Source organism: Ornithorhynchus anatinus, chromosome 2, assembly GCF_004115215.2.
Source record: "Ornithorhynchus anatinus isolate Pmale09 chromosome 2, mOrnAna1.pri.v4, whole genome shotgun sequence".
Taxonomy (NCBI): domain Eukaryota; kingdom Metazoa; phylum Chordata; class Mammalia; order Monotremata; family Ornithorhynchidae; genus Ornithorhynchus; species Ornithorhynchus anatinus.
This window is the reverse complement of record NC_041729.1, coordinates 22,265,542-22,283,734: the sequence shown is the minus strand read 5'-3', so window position 1 is coordinate 22,283,734 and position 18,193 is coordinate 22,265,542. Positions and strand designations below refer to the sequence as shown.

Below are 18,193 nucleotides of genomic sequence, written 5' to 3'. Positions count from 1 at the left end.
CTTTTCTAGAGATAACAATGATGTTTATTGAGAGTGGTTTATTACAAACAAAATATATTTATGTATAAAATTTCTCTGTGTAAAATATCCCTTTCTTTCCTATGGACAGAGTGAATAAAACCAAGTACTTTACAAAGCTTCAGAAACATTCCCGTATGTTTTGCACTTGGACATATGGTGAATAATGATTGTTTTCGGAAATAATGATTTCAAATGCTAAGTGGAGGACAGTGATGAAAAGATTCTCAATGTTCTTGATTTACCTACCTGCCGGCTCAACAAAAATGGCATTATTTCTGGCCCCTTTCCTCATACCTTCCTCAGGATCGACCTCCATTTGGTGGTTAACGTTTCTCGTTCCAGAAGAGGCTTCTTCTTGGGATGGACTAACCCACTCTGAGGCTTGAAAGCTGATCCTGCTTTTCATATTTAGATTATTGTCATCACTGTAAAATGCTTAAGCCTCCTACAATTATCAGCCGGCTGCCCCACTCACACGTAGTCTCAAAGCACAGTTCCACTATACGTGGATAGTCTTATCGGCCCTGGCTTCCATTTTAACCGGCACAGGTTTTCTCCTCCCGAATTCCAGTCTTACTTTAGTTTGGGTATTCTAATCCCTTTGCAACAACTGTTTTCATTAGGATTTGAGCAAAAAGCAGCCTTTTTCTAACTGACTTGCACACTATCGTCTACTGTAGAATGTTTCCCAAGAGATCTTTTGGCACCCCAGCCTTAGAAGGGAAGCATCAGCACTGCATTAACAACAGGATTCAAAGTCCCCTATTAGCTACAGCTAATAAGATGATGATTCTACATAAGATCTCCCTGGAGGCCAATGCCGTTTCTGGGGTTGAGTAAAAATAACCGCACGAGTCGCTATTTTTGGTCTTAAAACTCTGTCGATCCAATCGCCCTTCCTCCTCTCCAATGTTCATTAAGTCCCATCTGTCCCGAGATGGTCTCAATCCATCCAGCCTGTTCTTCCGGCTCTGTCTGTGCCGTGTCTGAAGGGAGGAAATGCCATTAAGGAAGGCAATTCCTCTTCGACTCAGCTCCCACCACTCTTCGGACCTCAGAAACCCACGTCCTACTACCAAGACACAGATAAGATCACTTGAAAATGTTTTTGTGGTGACCTTGAATTGCCCCATTCGATTCTGCCATTTTTTCCCCCTCCTAGATGCTGGCGTATGGTTTGCCTGATTTCTTTTTCAGCACAGCTATACACCAGCAATGTGTCCACTTAGGGACTCCTCCAACCGCAGTACCTCAGATAGAACAACACACAGCGGAATTGCTGGTTTAGAAATCCTACTCCGTAGCTCCAAGAGGCAGTTTCAGGTTTAAAGTTCTTGTTGCTGTGCCTTTGAAAACTTGGTCAATGTTCAGTAACTAATTTATTTCCCCCCGCAACCCTCCAAAAGCCTGACTGCAGAACTAAATGACCCGTGGAAGTGAAAAATAATCCAAAAGAGAATTTTGGAAAGAAGTGTAACCGTAGCATCAGCATTCTACCTGAATCTTAAAAGCATGACTTCCCTGGGCTATTATTGCCTTTAAGTAATTTGGGGTTGCTCAGAAGGGTAGGTTGTTCTCAGATGTCTTCAAGACTCTGGCCCCTGGGATTTATGTCTTCGTTCTGTGTACATCAAAATCTAAGAATCCACCTAAGACAGTTCGGCAAGCCTGGAGTTTTGACGGTTGCCTTCAATGCTTAGGCAGTTATGATCTAGAGTTTTAAGTGTTTCTTCCCCACAGCTCAGACATAAACTTGCCCTATTCGTTAGCTACGGAGACCTGGCAAATCCTGGAGTGCCACCTCACTGACACAGCAGGGGCACGATTTTTGCCCCGTTGGCATCCCCGGATCAAATCTTGGCTTCCGACAGAAGGAAAATCCCAAGTCTTTGGGAAGGGCAGAAGCGGCGGTCCGTGCTCTCTCACCCCAGCGAGCCAGAGTTCCTGAGTCCTCCTACTGGGACTTCACCCTCTTGCTGTTTCTTAAAAAGTCAAATTCAAGGCCACTGGATGAGAAAGATGAGGCAAGCGCTTGAACATTCAGGGGTGGGGGGTGGCGAAAGGATTCTATAGCCCTTCCAGCGAAAAGGAGCGCGAGCATCAGCACTGGATTAACAACAGGACATCCAACGGTGCTTCCAGCTCCAGCAGCCACGTCGGCCTGGTGTGGCCAGTACAGGTGAGTCGACACGGGGGACGGTGCTGTGGGGTAGAAGGCATTGTGCACTGAAGGCTTTGTGGCACCTGCCACTGGATGAATCAGTTACATAAGCAGCTGCCAATCCAACACATTCCTTCAAAAACAAAAAAAGCTCCAGGTCCTCTGGATTTCTCTCTTTGAAACGCATATCCTGAGATCCGAAGCCGAGATCAGCTTTGGGGAATTTTTCCTTTCCCTTAATTCAATCCGGGCCAAGCTCTCTGGCAACCAACGAAGTTCATGTGCTCGTTTGGGTTCGGGACCCTTTACAGAAGCGAAGTCATACCCAATGGAGGGAGATAGCACGCTCCGACAACCGACTGTTCTTTCAAACGGCAATGCGCAGTGTCCACTTTTAAAACCGGGCAGCTGTATGGCCACATGAGATACCTAGTCAGGAGTAAAGGATTGTAGACGGCGCTGCGGCTCTCTCTGAACGTCAGTCGATCGACGGTACTTAGCGAGTTCTTGAGGTGGGCACGCCCTTGTGCTAAGCGTTTTAATGTCAAGTAAAATAAAGCGTCCCTTGTGTAAAATCCCACTGCAGTCGGTATCTCCCGCAGCCCCTGCTGGAGAAGTCCTGAGACAAGTAGCCCCGCGGGCCCTGCTGGAAGGCAGAGTCCCAAGTGACTGGAAGCACCAATTGGGCTTGGCTGTCAGCTGTCTGTGTAGACAAAGAGGATGTCCTCGTCTGTGCCGTAGCTGGTCCTGGCTTCCTCAAAATTAGTGACACTGGTACTACACATTCCTGTGGAGGAGGAATACCGAGTCAGCGGAGCGGAGCTCGGACAATTCTCTACTCATCTGAGAGGGCGCGAACCCAGCTGCAGCTCGGCTGCCCTGCGCCAGGATGGTTTAACACGCTTCACGGGTTCTCTGCCCGCTACGTATTTCTGGGATCCCGACACCGAGTCGCGGCCCAGAGAACTCGGGAGCCTCACAGAATGCCTCTGCGGCCATTCTGGATCCAATCTCTGACAGAGTTCCAGACAGGGCCGTCTGTCAGATGCCAGACAGAGCATCTTTTACCCACAACGATAAAAGAACAGAAAAGGAGGGAAAAAGTGGTAGGGTAGGGATAAGCTGGTTGTGGGCAGGAAACATGTCTGTTTATTGTTGTACCGTATTCGGCCCCCGCTTAGTACAGTGCTCTGCACACAGCGCTCAAATACAATGAAGGCGGGGTCAGAAGTAGAGAAAGAGGGAATCAGAGGGGCGCGGGGGGAGACGTCGGCAGCTACTCACTGTCGGCATAGGCAGGGTTGTTATAGAAGATGCTCCCTGAGGCTTTGTTGTAGCCGCACAACACGATGAAATGGCCTTGGTAGTCAGGATTCCGGCAGAAGCACTTCTGGCCGATGGGGAGGAAGCAGCAGTATTTGACGGGGCTCGAGCACAGGTCACACAAGAGCAGGACGGCGTTGACCAGGACGATGGCTATGTGACCTTGGGAGAGGTGCTCCTGGATATCCTGGATGGTGACGGTGCTGAGGAAAGAAGATCAAAGGCGCCAGATTTACCCACTGTCCAGTAGCCACTTATGGGCTCACCGGTCCCGACTCTGTCAGGCCCGTGGGTGGACAGTCTGTTGGTAGCCGCTGCTTCTCTATTTATTTCACCGTGCCTGCTCTACCCGATCTGAATCTGGGCCGTATTACGGTGCTCTTCTGCAGTCAGAAATGTCGAGGTCTCACGGGCGGTTCTGGTCATTAACCCCACCTAAGTGCCCCCCGCAGACGGGGGAAGCCGCGGAGCCTGCGACTTGGGATAGAGTTGCTTTGAACTAGGTCAACAATCCAGCAGGGATCGCTCTCCTTGTCTTTAATCCTGTCTGTTGAAAGCAGCTTGCCTTCGGCCACCAACTCTAGAGGCCTCCATCCTTGGAGGTCTTTAAGGAGAGTCAATCATTAGTCGTGGTTAAGTGTTCACCTGATTGGAAGCAAGGGGCTGGGCCAGATGACCCCTTGAGGTCCTTTCCAGCCCTAGGAGTCTACGAATCACTTCGGCGATGCCATCCCATCACCCTGGACTCCTTGCCCTCCCTTCCTTACTCCCGGGCCCTGGTTTCCAGCACGGGATGTGGCGGAGAGGTCCCGGTGATGACGGCTGCTTGGCATTTTTTCAAAGGCCTCTCCTGAGGTCAAAAGTGCCCTCCACCCACCTACGACATTACTGAACTCAAGCACTACAAATTCATAGCAATCTGCCTCAGACCTCAACAGCCATAGGCTATGGAACCATGCAGGTATTCTTTTCGGTATTCACGGGACTGTCTTTCCTGTTGCTTCCTCCTCTGCACAGTGGCACTGCTGTCCTCATTTCTACCCTCAGTTCTGTTCTCACGAGCAAAACCAGTGACCACTTTGTTTCGCCTCTGGGCTGCTCTGCCTCTCCACTTCTGGGTCCCCTCCAGGGCCAAGAGAGCTGCACCTGTCCCACCCCACTCACCCACCTGTTGATTAGGAGAGAAGATTTTGCCCGGTCAAGGTCTAAAAGAAAAGCTACAAGTTAACCACGCCACTTTGAGGTCATGATTTGGCATCTTCACCCACTCACAATTAAAGCCAATATGAAAATCTTTGAGTATTTTTCCCTTTCGACGTCTTCGTTATTTTAAAGCTACCCTGGAGACTTAAACATCTCTCCTCACCCTCTCATGGCCCTTGATCGCAACCCCCTCAGGGACGGTTGAAAATGAAAATGTCCCCTAGGTCTTTGGCCATGACTGCATTTGGCATATTGCTCAAAGGGTAGAAGTCAACATGATTCCTTTGTGCTTACTTTTCTGCTTAAGCACAAATATTACGTGAAACACTCGGTCCTGAGGACACCGATGGATAATCTACAATTGCAACCGAGGCTCTGGCAGGCCTGGAGACCCTAGCATCCTTTCAGGCAACGGAATAAGACAGAACAGGGTGATGGCCACCTACAACAGTCTTTGGCTCATTAAACACTGTGCCGGGGCAGAGCAGGCTGGGCTAGGGCAATTCACCTAGGATCTGGACAACCTCACAGAGCCCAAACCAACCCTAGTATCCAAAAGTCTCCCGCTTCCCCTTCCGTGATTTCATTTCTTGTTCCCTCAAGCCCCATTTCCACGTCTTCTCTAATCTGAAGGAGTGAGAGCCAAGAGGAGACAGGAGGACAAGAACAGAAAAAAGGACTCAGTTTCCCCAGCAGAAGGTAGAAATGAAAGGAGTCTCACCACTTCTCCACCAGCACCTTGCAGGATTTTGCTTGTGCAAACAGCTGGTTGACCCGATTTTCTTCAGTGTCGAAGTGTTTCCTGTAGAATGACTGAACGGAGAAGACAGGCTTTACACTGCACCCTGGTAGGTAGTCATCCTATTTAGTCCTATTTAATGAGCATAGTGGGAAGTAAATAATTGGGCCTGAGTAGGGGCCACATCTCCCCGGGTGAAGGTTTCCGAGGTGGCACTGACCTATTGCATTGGCGGTATGAAAGCGGCAAGAATTTAAAGAGAGAAAATCCAGATTTCCAGGGGAGACGATTTTTGTCCAGCTCCCACAGCTCACCTAAGAAAACGACCTAGTGGAAAGACCACGGACCTGGGAGTCAGAGGTCGTGGGTTCTAATTCCTGGCTCTGCCATGTGTCTGCTGTGTGACCGTGGGCAAGTCGCTAAACTTCTCTGTGCCTCAGTTATCTCATCCATAAAATGGGGCTCAAGACTGTGAGCCCCATGAGGGACAAAGACTGTATCCAACCTGATTATCTTATATCTACCCCAGTGCTTAGAACAGTGCTTGGCACTTAAGTGCTTAATAAATACCACAGTTATTATAGCGTGGATCAGTGGAAAGAGCCCGGGCTTGGGAGTCAGAGGTCATGGGTTTGAATCCCAGCTCTGCCACCTGTCAGCTGTGTGACTGTGGGCAAGTCACTTCACTTCTCTGGGCCTCATTTACCTGAGCTGTAAAATGGGGATTAACCGTGAGCCTCACGTGGGACAACCTGATTACCCTGTATCTACCCCAGTGCTTAGAACAGTGCTCTGCACATAGTAAGCACTTAACAAATACCAACATTATTATTATCATCTTTATTAAAACCAGACCCAAAGTTGAATGTGCCTTTCATGTCTTTGCTCCAAAAAGCAGTTGTAGTCTTAACAATAATGGTAATAATGATAGTGTTTGTTAAGCTCCTTACTATCTGCCACGCACTGTACTAAGAGCTGAAATAGATACAAGATAATCAGGTCAGACACAGCCTCTGTCCCATCATGGGACTCACAGTCTAGTGAGGAGGGAGAACAAATATTTAATCCCCATTTTACATATGAGGAAGCCGGGGGACAGAGAAGTTAAATGACTTGCCCAAGCCTGGCCTAGTGAAAAGAGCAGACAGGCCTTGGAGTCAGGGGACCTGGGTTCTACTGCTGGCAGTGGAGCTGGGATTAGAACCCTGGTCCCCTGACTGCAAGGCCTGTCTGCTCTTTCCACGAGGACATGCCGCTTCTCTACAGATAAGCACAGGAAAGTACCTGTAAGGTCTCTAACAACTCACCTCTGACAGGAAATGCACAATTGGATGGTGGGCACGAAAGCAAAGTTTAAGATGCTTTTCCATACAAATAAATGATTAACACTGGATAACTAATGCTTTCTATGTTCTTCCTGAATCCACGAAACTGAAATTAAAGTGGAAAACTCGGCAGTCGTCAGGTTGGAATAAGACTTGCTGGTGGTAGCTACAAGCTAGCCCGAAACTTCGAGGTGGGAGAGAAAGAAGATGCATCTCATATCTCCTTTCCACATTTTACCTTTTGCCAGCCAAGGTGGCCAGGGGTCATTCTTCAGCCCCTCAATGTTGTTCTTTCTTGGAGCCGGAAACGATTTTGGAAGGAAAGCTAGATTTCCCTCACTCTATCGCCCTAGACTTTAGGTTGACAATTTTCTTTCTAAAGTTCAATTTAATTTATCTTCTATTTGTTTATCTCAGTAAGCAGGCAGTATAATCCCTGTATTTCTCCCTACTTTTGGGGGAGTATTCTTTGCTAAGATCCAGTTCTGTGGGCAGCAGTCACAGAACTCTGAACTTTCCCTTTTTAATCACTATGAACTAAATGCTTTGAACAGACCAAAAATCACTTGGTGGTGCCTGAAATTGCTTATAAGGAGAGCTTTATGGGGCTGTGTTGCCAGCTGGCATAAATGAGTACTGGCCCAGCTCTAGCTATAAAAAGGGAATTACCAGCATGTGGGCCACTGCTCCGGAGCCCACCATTTAGCTGGGAGGCGGCTCCCAGGTGCCGTGACTTGGCTAGTGGGTTCTACGGCCAAGTCAGATCCCTAAAAGTTCTATATGACTGCGGAAGGGCCCCAGGAATGGCGAACACTCAGTGCACAGCCTGTGGTGCTGGGACTAGCAAGCATTTCTTTCGGAAAACACCGGGAACAGCTGGTTACGATGCCGTAGCTCCAGATGGGTGAAGCGGCTTTCCTGGAAGACGTCTGCTACGTCCGCTGCACCTCAACCCCGAGCCCCCCCAGGACGGGCTAAATCCTAGCAGGTAAAGAAGGGAACACGTCTGCTAATTCTTTTGTATTTTACTCTTCCAAGCGCTCAGTCAAGTGCTCTCTGCACATAGTAGATGCTCAATAAATACCACTGATTGAAGAAGGCACTTGAAAGTCCTCCATGCCCTTTCTCCTCCCATCTACTCTCTCCAGACACACACACACGCAGATAAACACACCACTCTCCCTCTACCACCATACCCTGACTGACATTTACCAAAAAACTGTCAGGACATAGGACCTTCTGCTGGAGCAGCAGGAGAAGGTGAGGGGCTGGAAGGCTGCGCTTTTTGCCTGGGGAGAAATTCTGTTAAGGATTCTGTAGAAGCCACTGTGGGAATTATGCGGCCAACTCCACGGTGGCAACTGAAAGAGCCCTCTAGGAAGCCCAGCAGCAGAAGGAGAAATACTAATTGAAACTGTAGCTTCCATCCCCACCCCCCGTTGGCCGACAGTCTGCTCTGACTCCTGGAGGTGTCCACCCCGGGATTTCAGGTCACTTGGCAGCAAGGCCGGAGGCCCGAGCGGGTGAGGGAGCCCAGGCCAGTCTCTCTTCCGGTACTTCTGTTTTTCTGTTGAACTGATCCATGCTGGACTAACAGCTCTCTTCGGGTCGGAAGGCCTGAGAAATAGATCTGTGGCTGGGAGTGGGCATGGAGAAGTGTACGTGTGAGAGAGGTAATAATAATGTTGGTATTTGTTAAGCGCTTACTACGGGCAGAGCACTGTTCTAAGCGCTGGGGGAGATACAGGGGAATGAGGTTGTCCCACGTGAGGCTCCCAGTCTTCACCCCCATTTTACAGATGAGGGAACTGAGGCACAGAGAAGTGAAGTGACTTGCCCACAGTCACACTGCTGACCAGGGGCAGAGTGGGCATTCGAACCCATGACCTCTGAATCCCAAGCCCGGGCTCTTTCCACTGAGCCACGCTGAGACGGGGGTAGCGTGGCATAGTGGCTAAAGCATGAGCCTGGAGGTCAGAAGGTCATGGGTTCAAACCCTGGCTCTGCCACGTCTCCTTTGTGACCTTGGGCAAGTCACTTCACTTTGTGCCTCAGTTACCTCATCTTTAAAATGGGGATTAAGACTGCGTCCAACCCGATTTGCTTATATCCACCCCTGGAGCTGAACTAAGCGCTGGGGTGGATACAAGCAAATCGCGCTGGACACAGTCCCTGTCCCATGAGAGGCTCGCAGTCTAAATTCCCATTTTAAAGATACAGTAACTGAGGCCCAGAGAAGTGAAGTGACTCGCCCAAGATCACACAGCAGGTAAGTGGCAGAGCTGGGATTAGAACCCAGGTTCTTCTCAGTCCCAAGCCTATGGTCTATCCACTAGGCCAGGCTGCTTTCTAGTCAGGAATTCCCCTGAGACTGCTCACCTGGTTCTTGTAGCCCTTGTCCACTCCGAGCGTCTGCGTGCAGAACCGGTGCTTCACCCCGAAGTGCCGCATGAGGTAGGCCAAGTCGATGGTCCATATACTCTTTGTCAACTGGAGCTCCTGCAAGGCTCTCTCAAAATCGTCGTCATCCAGATGATCCAGGTACCTGCGGGGGGGACCGGAAAACGGGGGGACGGCCCGGAGGGGACCAAAGCATCAGACTCAAGTCGAGGAACCTCCATGTGTCGAGAAGGGGAAAGTTGGGGTGACTGAGTTTCTGCTGCCGGCAGCTGAGCTGAGAGAAAGGAAGCGGAGGAGCCGAGAGGCCGCAGCCAGTGGAAAGAGCCAGGGCTTGGGAGTCAGAGGTCATGGGTTTGAATCCCGGCTCTGCACTCGTGTGGGCAAGTCACTTAACTTCTGTGCCTCAGTTACCTCATCTGTAAAATGGGGATTAAGACTGTGAGCCTCACGTGGGACAACGTGATTACGCTGTATCTCCCCCAGCGCTTAGAACAGTGCTCTGCACATAGTAAGCGCTTACCAAATACCAACATTATTATTAATTACCTTCCCCTCTGAAATTATGGCCCCCTATGAACGGTTCAGCGTAGTTTTTAAAACAGGGCCGAGTTTAGGCTTAGTTCTCAAGTCTTCCAAGGGAATGGAAAGACAAGCCAGAGTGGCCTAGTGGATATGAGTCAGAGGAGCCCAGGTTCTAACCCCAGCTCTGCCACTTGCCTGCTGTGTGACCTTGGGCAAGTCACTTAACTTCTCTGTGCCTCAGTTACCTCATCGGTAAAATGGGGATTAAGACTGTGAGCCCCACGAGGGACAGGGACTGCATCCAACCTGATAACTTTGTATCTATCCCAGTGTTTACAACAGTGCTTGGCATATACTAAGCACATCATAAATACCATCATCATCATCATGGCGTAGTGGATAAAGCAAGGGTTTGGGAGTCAGAAGGTCAGGGGTTCTAATCCCAGCTCCGCTATTTGTCTGCTGTGTGCCCTTGGGCAAGTCACTTAACTTCTCTGGGCCTCAGTTACCTCATCTGTAAAATGAGGATTGAGACTGCGAGCCCCACATGGGACTGTGTCCAACCCGTATCCACCCCGGTGCTTAGTATAGTGCCTGGCACATAGTAAATGCTTAATAAATACCATAATTATTATTATCAAGCCCAGCAGGTATAGGCATTTTGAATCACAAGTTTTTACTTGAATCAACGCATTTGCGATTTACTCAAAGAAGCGGTCAAGGAAAGCGATTCCAAGGCTGGCTTGTTGGAAAGCTGGATCATTACGATGTCGTCTACTGCCATCGGGCCCGGCACTGTTGTAACATTGCTATATTGCACTCCTTATTGTTTTATTATACTCCCTCATGAGCTTACCACAGTGCTCTGCGCCCACTGAACGCTCAATAAATACGACTGAACCCAAGCTAACGAACTGGAGTTAATCAAGATCTCACAAGAATCCGACAGCTCCCCCGCAATAAACACCCTGACGCCCATGAGCAAGAACACTTAGTACAGTGCTCTGTGCACAGTAGACGCTCAATAAATACGACTGGGTGAACGAACACTTACTGTAGTACCATCCTGGAGCAGGCCAAGCCACAGTCCCAATGGTACAACTGCTGAATGACTGGCACTTTGAGCTGGACATAGTCACCTGGGCAGAAAACAAGAGGGAAGACACTGAAAGAGGCTGCCACTTGATGATTGTAGTATTCGTTAAGCGCTCACAAGGTGCCAAGCACTGGGGAAGGAGCGTGGCTCAGTGGAAAGAGGCTGGGCTTCGGGGTCAGAGGTCATGAGTTCGACTCCCGACTCTGCTGCCTGTCAGCTGTGTGACTGTGGGCAAGTCACTTCACTTCTCTGGGCCTCAGTGACCTCATCTGTAAAATGGGGATTAACTGTGAGCCTCACGTGGGACAACCTGATTCCCCTGTATCTACCCCAGCGCTTAGAACAGTGCTCTGCACATAGTAAACGCTTAGCAAATACCAACATTGTTATCATAAAAGATAAGTCAGGTCCCACCCGGGGCTCAGAGTCTAAGTAGGAGGGAAAACAGGTCCTGAATCCCCATTTGAAGGAACTGAGGCACAGAGAAGCTAAACAACTTGCCTGAGCTCACACAGCAGGCACGTGGTGGAGCTGGAATTAGAACCCAGCTCCTCTGACTCGTTCCACTAGGCCAGTATTGTCTCTGTTGCTGAATTGTACTTCCCAAGCGCTTAGTAGAATGCTCTGCACACAGTAGGTGCTCAATAAATCTGATTGAATGAATGAATGCTTCCCGCTTTCATATTACTTCCTCACCAAAGGCAGACAGGGGTATTTATTGAGCGCTTACTGTGTGCAGAGCACTGTACTAGGTGCTTGGGAAGTACAATTCGGCAACAAATAGAGACAATCATGGCCTAGTGGAACGAGAACAGGCTGAGCACTGTCCTAAGCGCTTCGGAGAGTACAATACAACGGAGTTAGCAGTCACATTCCCTGCCCATTTTCCTTTTAGGAGGGGTGCCTCTGAACTTTGAGACTTTTTTTAGGGTCTTCTGAGTACCATTATAAGCTATCAGATACCACTTCAGTAGTAGTAAGAAGAATAGTTTTTAAAAGCTTATTGTGTGCAGAAGGCTGTAATAAGGGTTGGGAAAAAATATATGGGTGAAAATTAGACAAGGCCCCTGGCCCTCCAGGGGCTCCCAATCTAAGAATAAGGCAAGGTGGAGTACGGTGACTTTAAGAAGCAACACGGCCTAACGGAAACAGCAGGGACTGGGAATCGGGATACCTGGGTTCCCTAAACCTGTCTCTACCACTTGCCTTCTCTGTGGCCTTGGGCAAGTCAGTTAACTTCTCTGTGCCTCAGTTTCCTCATCTATAAAATGGAGGTTAAATGCCCGTTCTACCCTCCGGCCTCCGACCAGAGACTGTAAGCCCTAAACGTGGGAAAGGGATTGTGACCGATTTGAGTGTACTCTGGCAACCCCAGTGCTCAGCACAGTGTTTGACGATACCACAATTATTATTCTTACAAGATACGAAAGATGAAATAATATAACTACTAAAACAACATAAAAGACTGAGCTCAGAGTCCAAGTCCAGTGATAAAGTGAACGGGTAGGGGCCTTACAATGCTGCCCCCCACCCCCTTCACCCATCTTCCCCTCCGGCCCCTGGTTCAGTCAAAGTCCAAGAACAACAGAAGCTTCCCACCATTCTCGCATTTGTAGAGGTCGTGCGCGCCGGTGCAGACTAATTAAATCCCCTGCTGCCCTGCAGGCCCAGAGGATGCCAAAGCGAGGACCCTGGAGGGTGAGGTGGGATAGCGAAGCTCTGATCTGTGCTTCGGTCCCAGGATTTGGGGGTCTCGGGAATGCGATTCTCTCTGGCGAGATCAGGATGGCCGGAAGCCTTCTCCTGTCTCTGATGTCAGAGCAGGCGGGACTGCAGGCAGAACTAAAGCTCTCGCGGGGTCGGGGAGGGGGGTGGAAGTTGGGTAATTAGCTGTTAGAAAAAAGTGAAAGAAACCCAGAAGATCCTCCTAGCCGTTTGACAGGTCAAATGCTCCCCCTCTCATTTTTTAAATCTGGTGAAGGAGGGTTGGTATTTGGTGTTTGGTTAGAGATGAGACAAGACAGTGAGCTCGCTGTGGGCAGGGAATGTGTCTGTTTGTTGTTGTACTGAAGTCTCCCAGGTGCTTACTACAGCGTTTTGGCACACGATAAGCGCTCAAGAAACCCGACTGAATGAATGAATGAAGGCTGCAGGGCCACAGTTGACAAGCTCCTCGAGGCCCCCTCCTAACTGGCAAGAGGTTTATGTTCATTCAAAAAGACTGACTGAGAGGCTAGTTAGACTGTAAGCCCGTCATTGGGCAGGGATGGTCTCTATCTGGTGCCGAATTGTACATTCCAAGTGCTTAGTACAGTGCTCTGCACATAGTAAGCGCTCAATAAATACTATTGAATGAATAGTGTGCAGAGCCCTGGATTAGGCCTTTGGGAGAGTACAATCCCTCCCCTCAAGGGGTTTAGGTTAAAAACGGGGAGACAAGCAAACATAAACTTACTGTTCCTCAGTTTCATCTATCTCGCCACTGTCCCCTTACCCACATCCTCCCTCTGGCCTCGAACTCCCTCCCCCCAACCCCGCAAGCACGTCACACCATCACTCTCCCCCGCTTCAAAGCCTTATTGAAATCATCCCTCCTCCTCGAGATCTTCCCCACTTAAGCCCTCATTTCTCCTACTCCCTCTCCCTTCCGCATCACCTCTGCGCTTGGATCTATGTGCTAGGTGCCCTTTAACCACTTGATATTCACCCCATCCTCAGCCCCACGGCACTTACGTACATATCCGTAACCGATTTATATTAACGTCCGTCACCCCGCTACACTGTAAGCTCCTTGTGGACGGGGAACGTCTTTACCAACTCTGTTGTATTCTCCCAAGCGATCAGTACAGTGAGACCTGCACACAGCAAGCGCTCGATAACTCTACTGGTTGATTTAGCGAGAGCGGGAGGAAAAGCACCGATGCAGTTGGCAATGACGCAAATATGGTACAAATAAATACGTAAGGACTAAATAAACAGAAAGCGACAGAACGAGTGGGGAGGGAGTGTGGTCTAGTGGAAGGAGCACGGGTCTGCTCCGGACATTTTGCTTCCACGACGAGCTGGCAGTCCTTGCCTGCCCCAGTTACCCTTTGGCCAAACTCCCCGGACCCTGTGAACTGCCCCGATCGAGCACAGCGATGGTGGGGAGAGGGGTCGGGGTCAATCAGGTCAACGGCCCCTGTACCGATGTAACCTCGTCGTGGACGGGGAAGGTGTCTCTTTATTGTTATGTTGTACTCTCCCAAGCGCTCAGTACAGTGCTCTGCACACAGAAAGCGCTCAGTAATTATGATCGAATGAGCGAATAGGGTTCCTGGGGTAGGCATCGAAGGTGGGACTCTCAATCGATCGTATTTATTGAGCGTTTACTATGTGCAGCGCACCATACTGAGCGCTTGGAAGAGTACAATACAACAGACTTAGCAGATACATTCCCCGCCCATACGGAGCTGACCCTCCAGAGGGGGAGGCGGGCATTAATATAAGTAACTAATTTATAACATATCATTTAAAGATACGTATGTAAATACTGTGAGGTTGGGGGTGGGGCAGACGTCAATGTCCGAAGGTCACAGACTGGAGGGCAGAGACTAAGGGCACATCCTCTCCTAATTTCTGCTGTGTTTCCTCATGGCCCACTCCCTGCTAGTTAGACTCCGAGCCTCAGGCTTGCTCTGTGTGGCAACACGGCTAAAAACAAACTTTCTCCTGAAAAATGAATTAACACCCCCTCGACAGAGTCCGAGTGAACCGGATTCTCCTCGGGCCTTCACTCGTTGATTATAAATGTGGTTCCCAGTGGCTCCTAAGGCTTCCGGAGGGGCCTAACCTACGGCTACGGAGCCCCGGGACAACCAATCTACTCAACAAATATTTTCCTGACGTGGAAAGGCAACTGAGTAAACACTCCTGGAAGCTCCCGGGCATTCTGGAGGAGGGGCCCACAGGCCACCATAAGGTCCAGATTCTACAGCAAAAATACGGCGTTAGCTACTTCAGGCACCGGCAGGAAGGTTGCTCTGGGCGGGGCAGCGGAGGAAGGAGTGAGGCGAGTTCTTGCCTCAGAGCGGCAATTACGCGTTGCTGCCGAGCTGCCCCTTTCCCTTCAGCTCCTTCCTGTGTTTCTCCCTTGCCTCCATTCTGAGTTCCCAGCCCACCTTCTACCTTCCCGCCGGGGGGTCGATGGGGGGAGTGGTGAAATTGGGGCGTGGAGGCCTAGAAAGAACGGACCGTGAGGTTGGAGAAGGCGGCAAGCCCTGTCACCCCAGCTGCTCGGGCCTGTTTACTGCCCGTACACCGGTTGGGCTGCTTCCGTGCTCCTCCGGGCGAGAAACCGGCTGATTACTGGGCAGGTCAAGCAGGTTCCCCGTATCCAGCCCCCCCCACCCCCGACTGCAACAACGCTCCGCACTCAACGCTTAGCACCGGCACCTGCGGGGCAATCCAAATCCGGGGTCGCCTCAACTCCCCACTTGGGTGTTCCTTGCATTAAACAAGGAACTGAGAGAGATGAGAGCTGCACGCTGGGGCGGTGATGGTGGCTTGGCTCAGGCTATCTTCCAAAATTGTACTTTCCAAGCGCTTACTGTAAGCGCTCAATTAATACGACCGAATGAACGATGACACTGATCGAGCGCTTCCCGGACGCGGAGCATCGTACCGAGTGCTCGGGGGAGCGAAAGAGAGTTAACGGACACTATCCTTATCCTCAAGGCGTTTGCGGTCTAGCGACGGAGATGGAAACTAAGATAAACTACAGGTAGGTGGAAGAGTGGGTCCCTCATAAAAATTATTAATAATTTTGGTAATTGTTAAGGATTTACTACGGGCCAGACCCTGTACTAAGTGCTGGGGTGGATACGAGGTAATCGGGTTGGACACAGGCCCTGTCCCATATGGGACTCACAGTCTTCATCCCCATTTTACAGATGAGGGGACTGAGGCCCAGAGAAGTGAAGTGACTTGCCCAAGGTCACACAGCAAGACAAGTGGCAGAGGCGGGATCAGAACCCAGGTCCTTCCGACTCCCAGGCCCGTGCTCTATCCACTGCACGTTCTTATTTAGAAAACCGCAATTATTAACTTCCGTGATCCTAGTCCGATCTATCATGAAGTGGTCCGCGACCCCTAACACCTTTCCATCTTCCGGAAGAGCGGTGGGGGATCCGATTGTATCGGATCAACCCAGTGCTTGGCACGCGGTAAGCACTGAACGAGTTACCGCTGTTATTATTTTTAGCCAACCTCCTGCCACTGGCCGTGGGGCGGGGTCTGCTTCTTTCCACCCCTCGAACCACCCCCAGAGAGTTACCGTCCATCGCCGGGTTCAATCCAAGCCGGGCCCTCAAAAGCCGCAACGTGGCGGGGAAAAGTGAGGACAAGGGCGGCTTTTTCCCCCCCATTCTCCTGGCACCCGAGATCAGACGATCGGGGGCCTCCCCAAACCCCCCGAGGAGAAGCGGTGTGCCTCGGTGGCAAGAGCCCGGGCTTGGGCGTCGCGGGTCTTGGGTTCAAATGCCGCCTCCGCCACTAGTCAGCTTCGGGCAAGTCACCTCTCTGGGCCTCAGTTACCTCAAACGGCAGTTGGCACAGAGTAAGCGCGTAGCAAATACCGTCGTCATCAACATTATTAGGGGGATGAAGACCGGGAGCCCCAAGGGGGACAACCTGATGACCTCGTATGTCCCCCGGGGCTGAGAAGAGTGCTTGGCACATTGTAAGCGCTTAACGAATACCTCGATGATTGTTATGATGATGCTGATGATATTTTTATTCTCCCTCCTCCTCCCTCGGGGGTGCCCCGGCCGGGCCCTCCCTCCTGGAGCACGGGGTGTCTCCTGCGGGAATCGGGGGCCCGTCCGTCTGTCCGTCCCCAGCCGGAGACGGGGTGCCCCCCTGGGACCGCGGGGTCCCCGCCCCGGGTGCCCGCTGCCCGGGGTCGGGTTTGGGCGTGCGGGGTCCCGATGCGGGAGGCCCGACGAGGCTCCGGATTGGGGGGCCCGGGGGCCTGGGGGGGCCGGGGGTTCTGGAGGCCTGGGGTTGGGGGGGCCGGGGGATAGAGGTCCTGGGGCCCAGGGGATAGGGATCAGGGGGTCCGGGGGATCTGGGGGGCCAGGGGCTCCGGGGGATGGGGGTCCTGGGGCCCGGGGGGGTCTGGGGGTCCAGGGGATCCGGGGGATGGGGGTCCTGGGGCCCGGGGGATCTGGAGGTCCGGGGAGTCCGGGGGATGGGGGTCCTGGGGCCCGGGGGGGTCTGGTGGCCTGGGGGGCTGGGGGTCCAGGGAGTCCGGGGGAATCTGGGGGCCTGGGGGTTCAGGGGATCTGGGGGATGGGGGTCCTGGGGCCCGGGGGGTCTGGGGGCCTAGGGGTCCAGGAAGTCCGGGGGATGGGGATCGGGGGAGCCGGGGGCTGCGAGGGATGGAGGTCCGGGGATGGGGGTCCTGAGGTCCGAGGGTCCCAGAGTCCGGGGTCTGCGGGGGATGGGGGCCCGGGGGGGGGGGGGTCCTGGGGTCCGAGGGTCCGGGGGCCTGACCTGTGTTTGCTGCCCCCGCGGCTGAGTGGTGGTCCCGGGGGCTCTTCATGGGGCCGGCGGCGCGGGGCGGGGCGGGCCCGGGGACCCTGCGCCCCAGCCGGGACCCCGCATGGCCTCCGCCGCCTCCGCCGCTCCCCCGAGCGCGGACCCGCAACCGCCCCAGCCCGCAGCAGGGAGCGGCAGCCGGAGCGGAACGGACCGGAGGACGGCCGGATCGGGGGACCGGAGGACGGGAGGACCGGAGGGACGGAGGACCGGAGGGACGGAGGACCGGCGGACGGGGAAGGGACGGGGAAGGGACGGGGCGGGGCGGGGCGGAGCGGAGCGCAACGGAGCGGGGCCGGGAGGGGGCGCTGCGGAGGCAAGCCGGGCGGCCGGCCGGGAGGGGGCGCTGTAGAGGCGGCCGGCTGGCCGGGCGGACGGGCGGCCGGGAGGGGGCGCTGCGGAGTGCAGGCCGGGCGGTCAGACGGGAGGGGGCGCTGCGGAGGCAGGCCGGGTGGCCGGGCGGGCGGGAGGGGGCGCTGTGGAGGCAGCCGGGCGGAGCGCTGAACCTCTGACCCCGCCCCCTCGGGCCCGGACCCGGCACCGCCCCCTGGCGGGCGATGCGGGCCGCGGCCGGAAGCGGGGCCCGAGCGGCGGAGCGCCACCCACGCCCCCTTTGCATCCATTCATTCATCCATCCATCCATCCATCCATCCATCCATCCATCCATCCATCCATCCATCCATCCATCCATCCATCCATAATAATGTTGGTATTTGTTAAGCGCTTACTATGGGCAGAGCGCTGTTCTAAGCGCTGGGGAGATCCAGGGTCATCAGGTGGTCCCCCGTGAGGCTCACAGTCTTCATCCCCATTTGACAGGAGGG

At 52.6% G+C, this 18,193-nt stretch overlaps 1 protein-coding gene across 1 annotated transcript; it reads right to left on the bottom strand.

The window, feature by feature from the left end:
- Nucleotide 1: 1 nt before the first annotated feature.
- GUCD1 (guanylyl cyclase domain containing 1) lies at nt 2-17,555 on the bottom strand. Its single transcript, XM_029057875.2, has 6 exons — nt 17,325-17,555; nt 10,749-10,833; nt 9,152-9,317; nt 5,430-5,521; nt 3,467-3,708; nt 2-2,969 (listed from the first exon to the last, which is right to left on the bottom strand). Exons 1-6 carry the CDS (start codon nt 17,371-17,373, stop codon nt 2,878-2,880), a joined length of 726 nt encoding a protein of 241 aa, XP_028913708.1. The 5' UTR covers nt 17,374-17,555; the 3' UTR covers nt 2-2,877.
- Nucleotides 17,556-18,193: the final 638 nt, after the last annotated feature.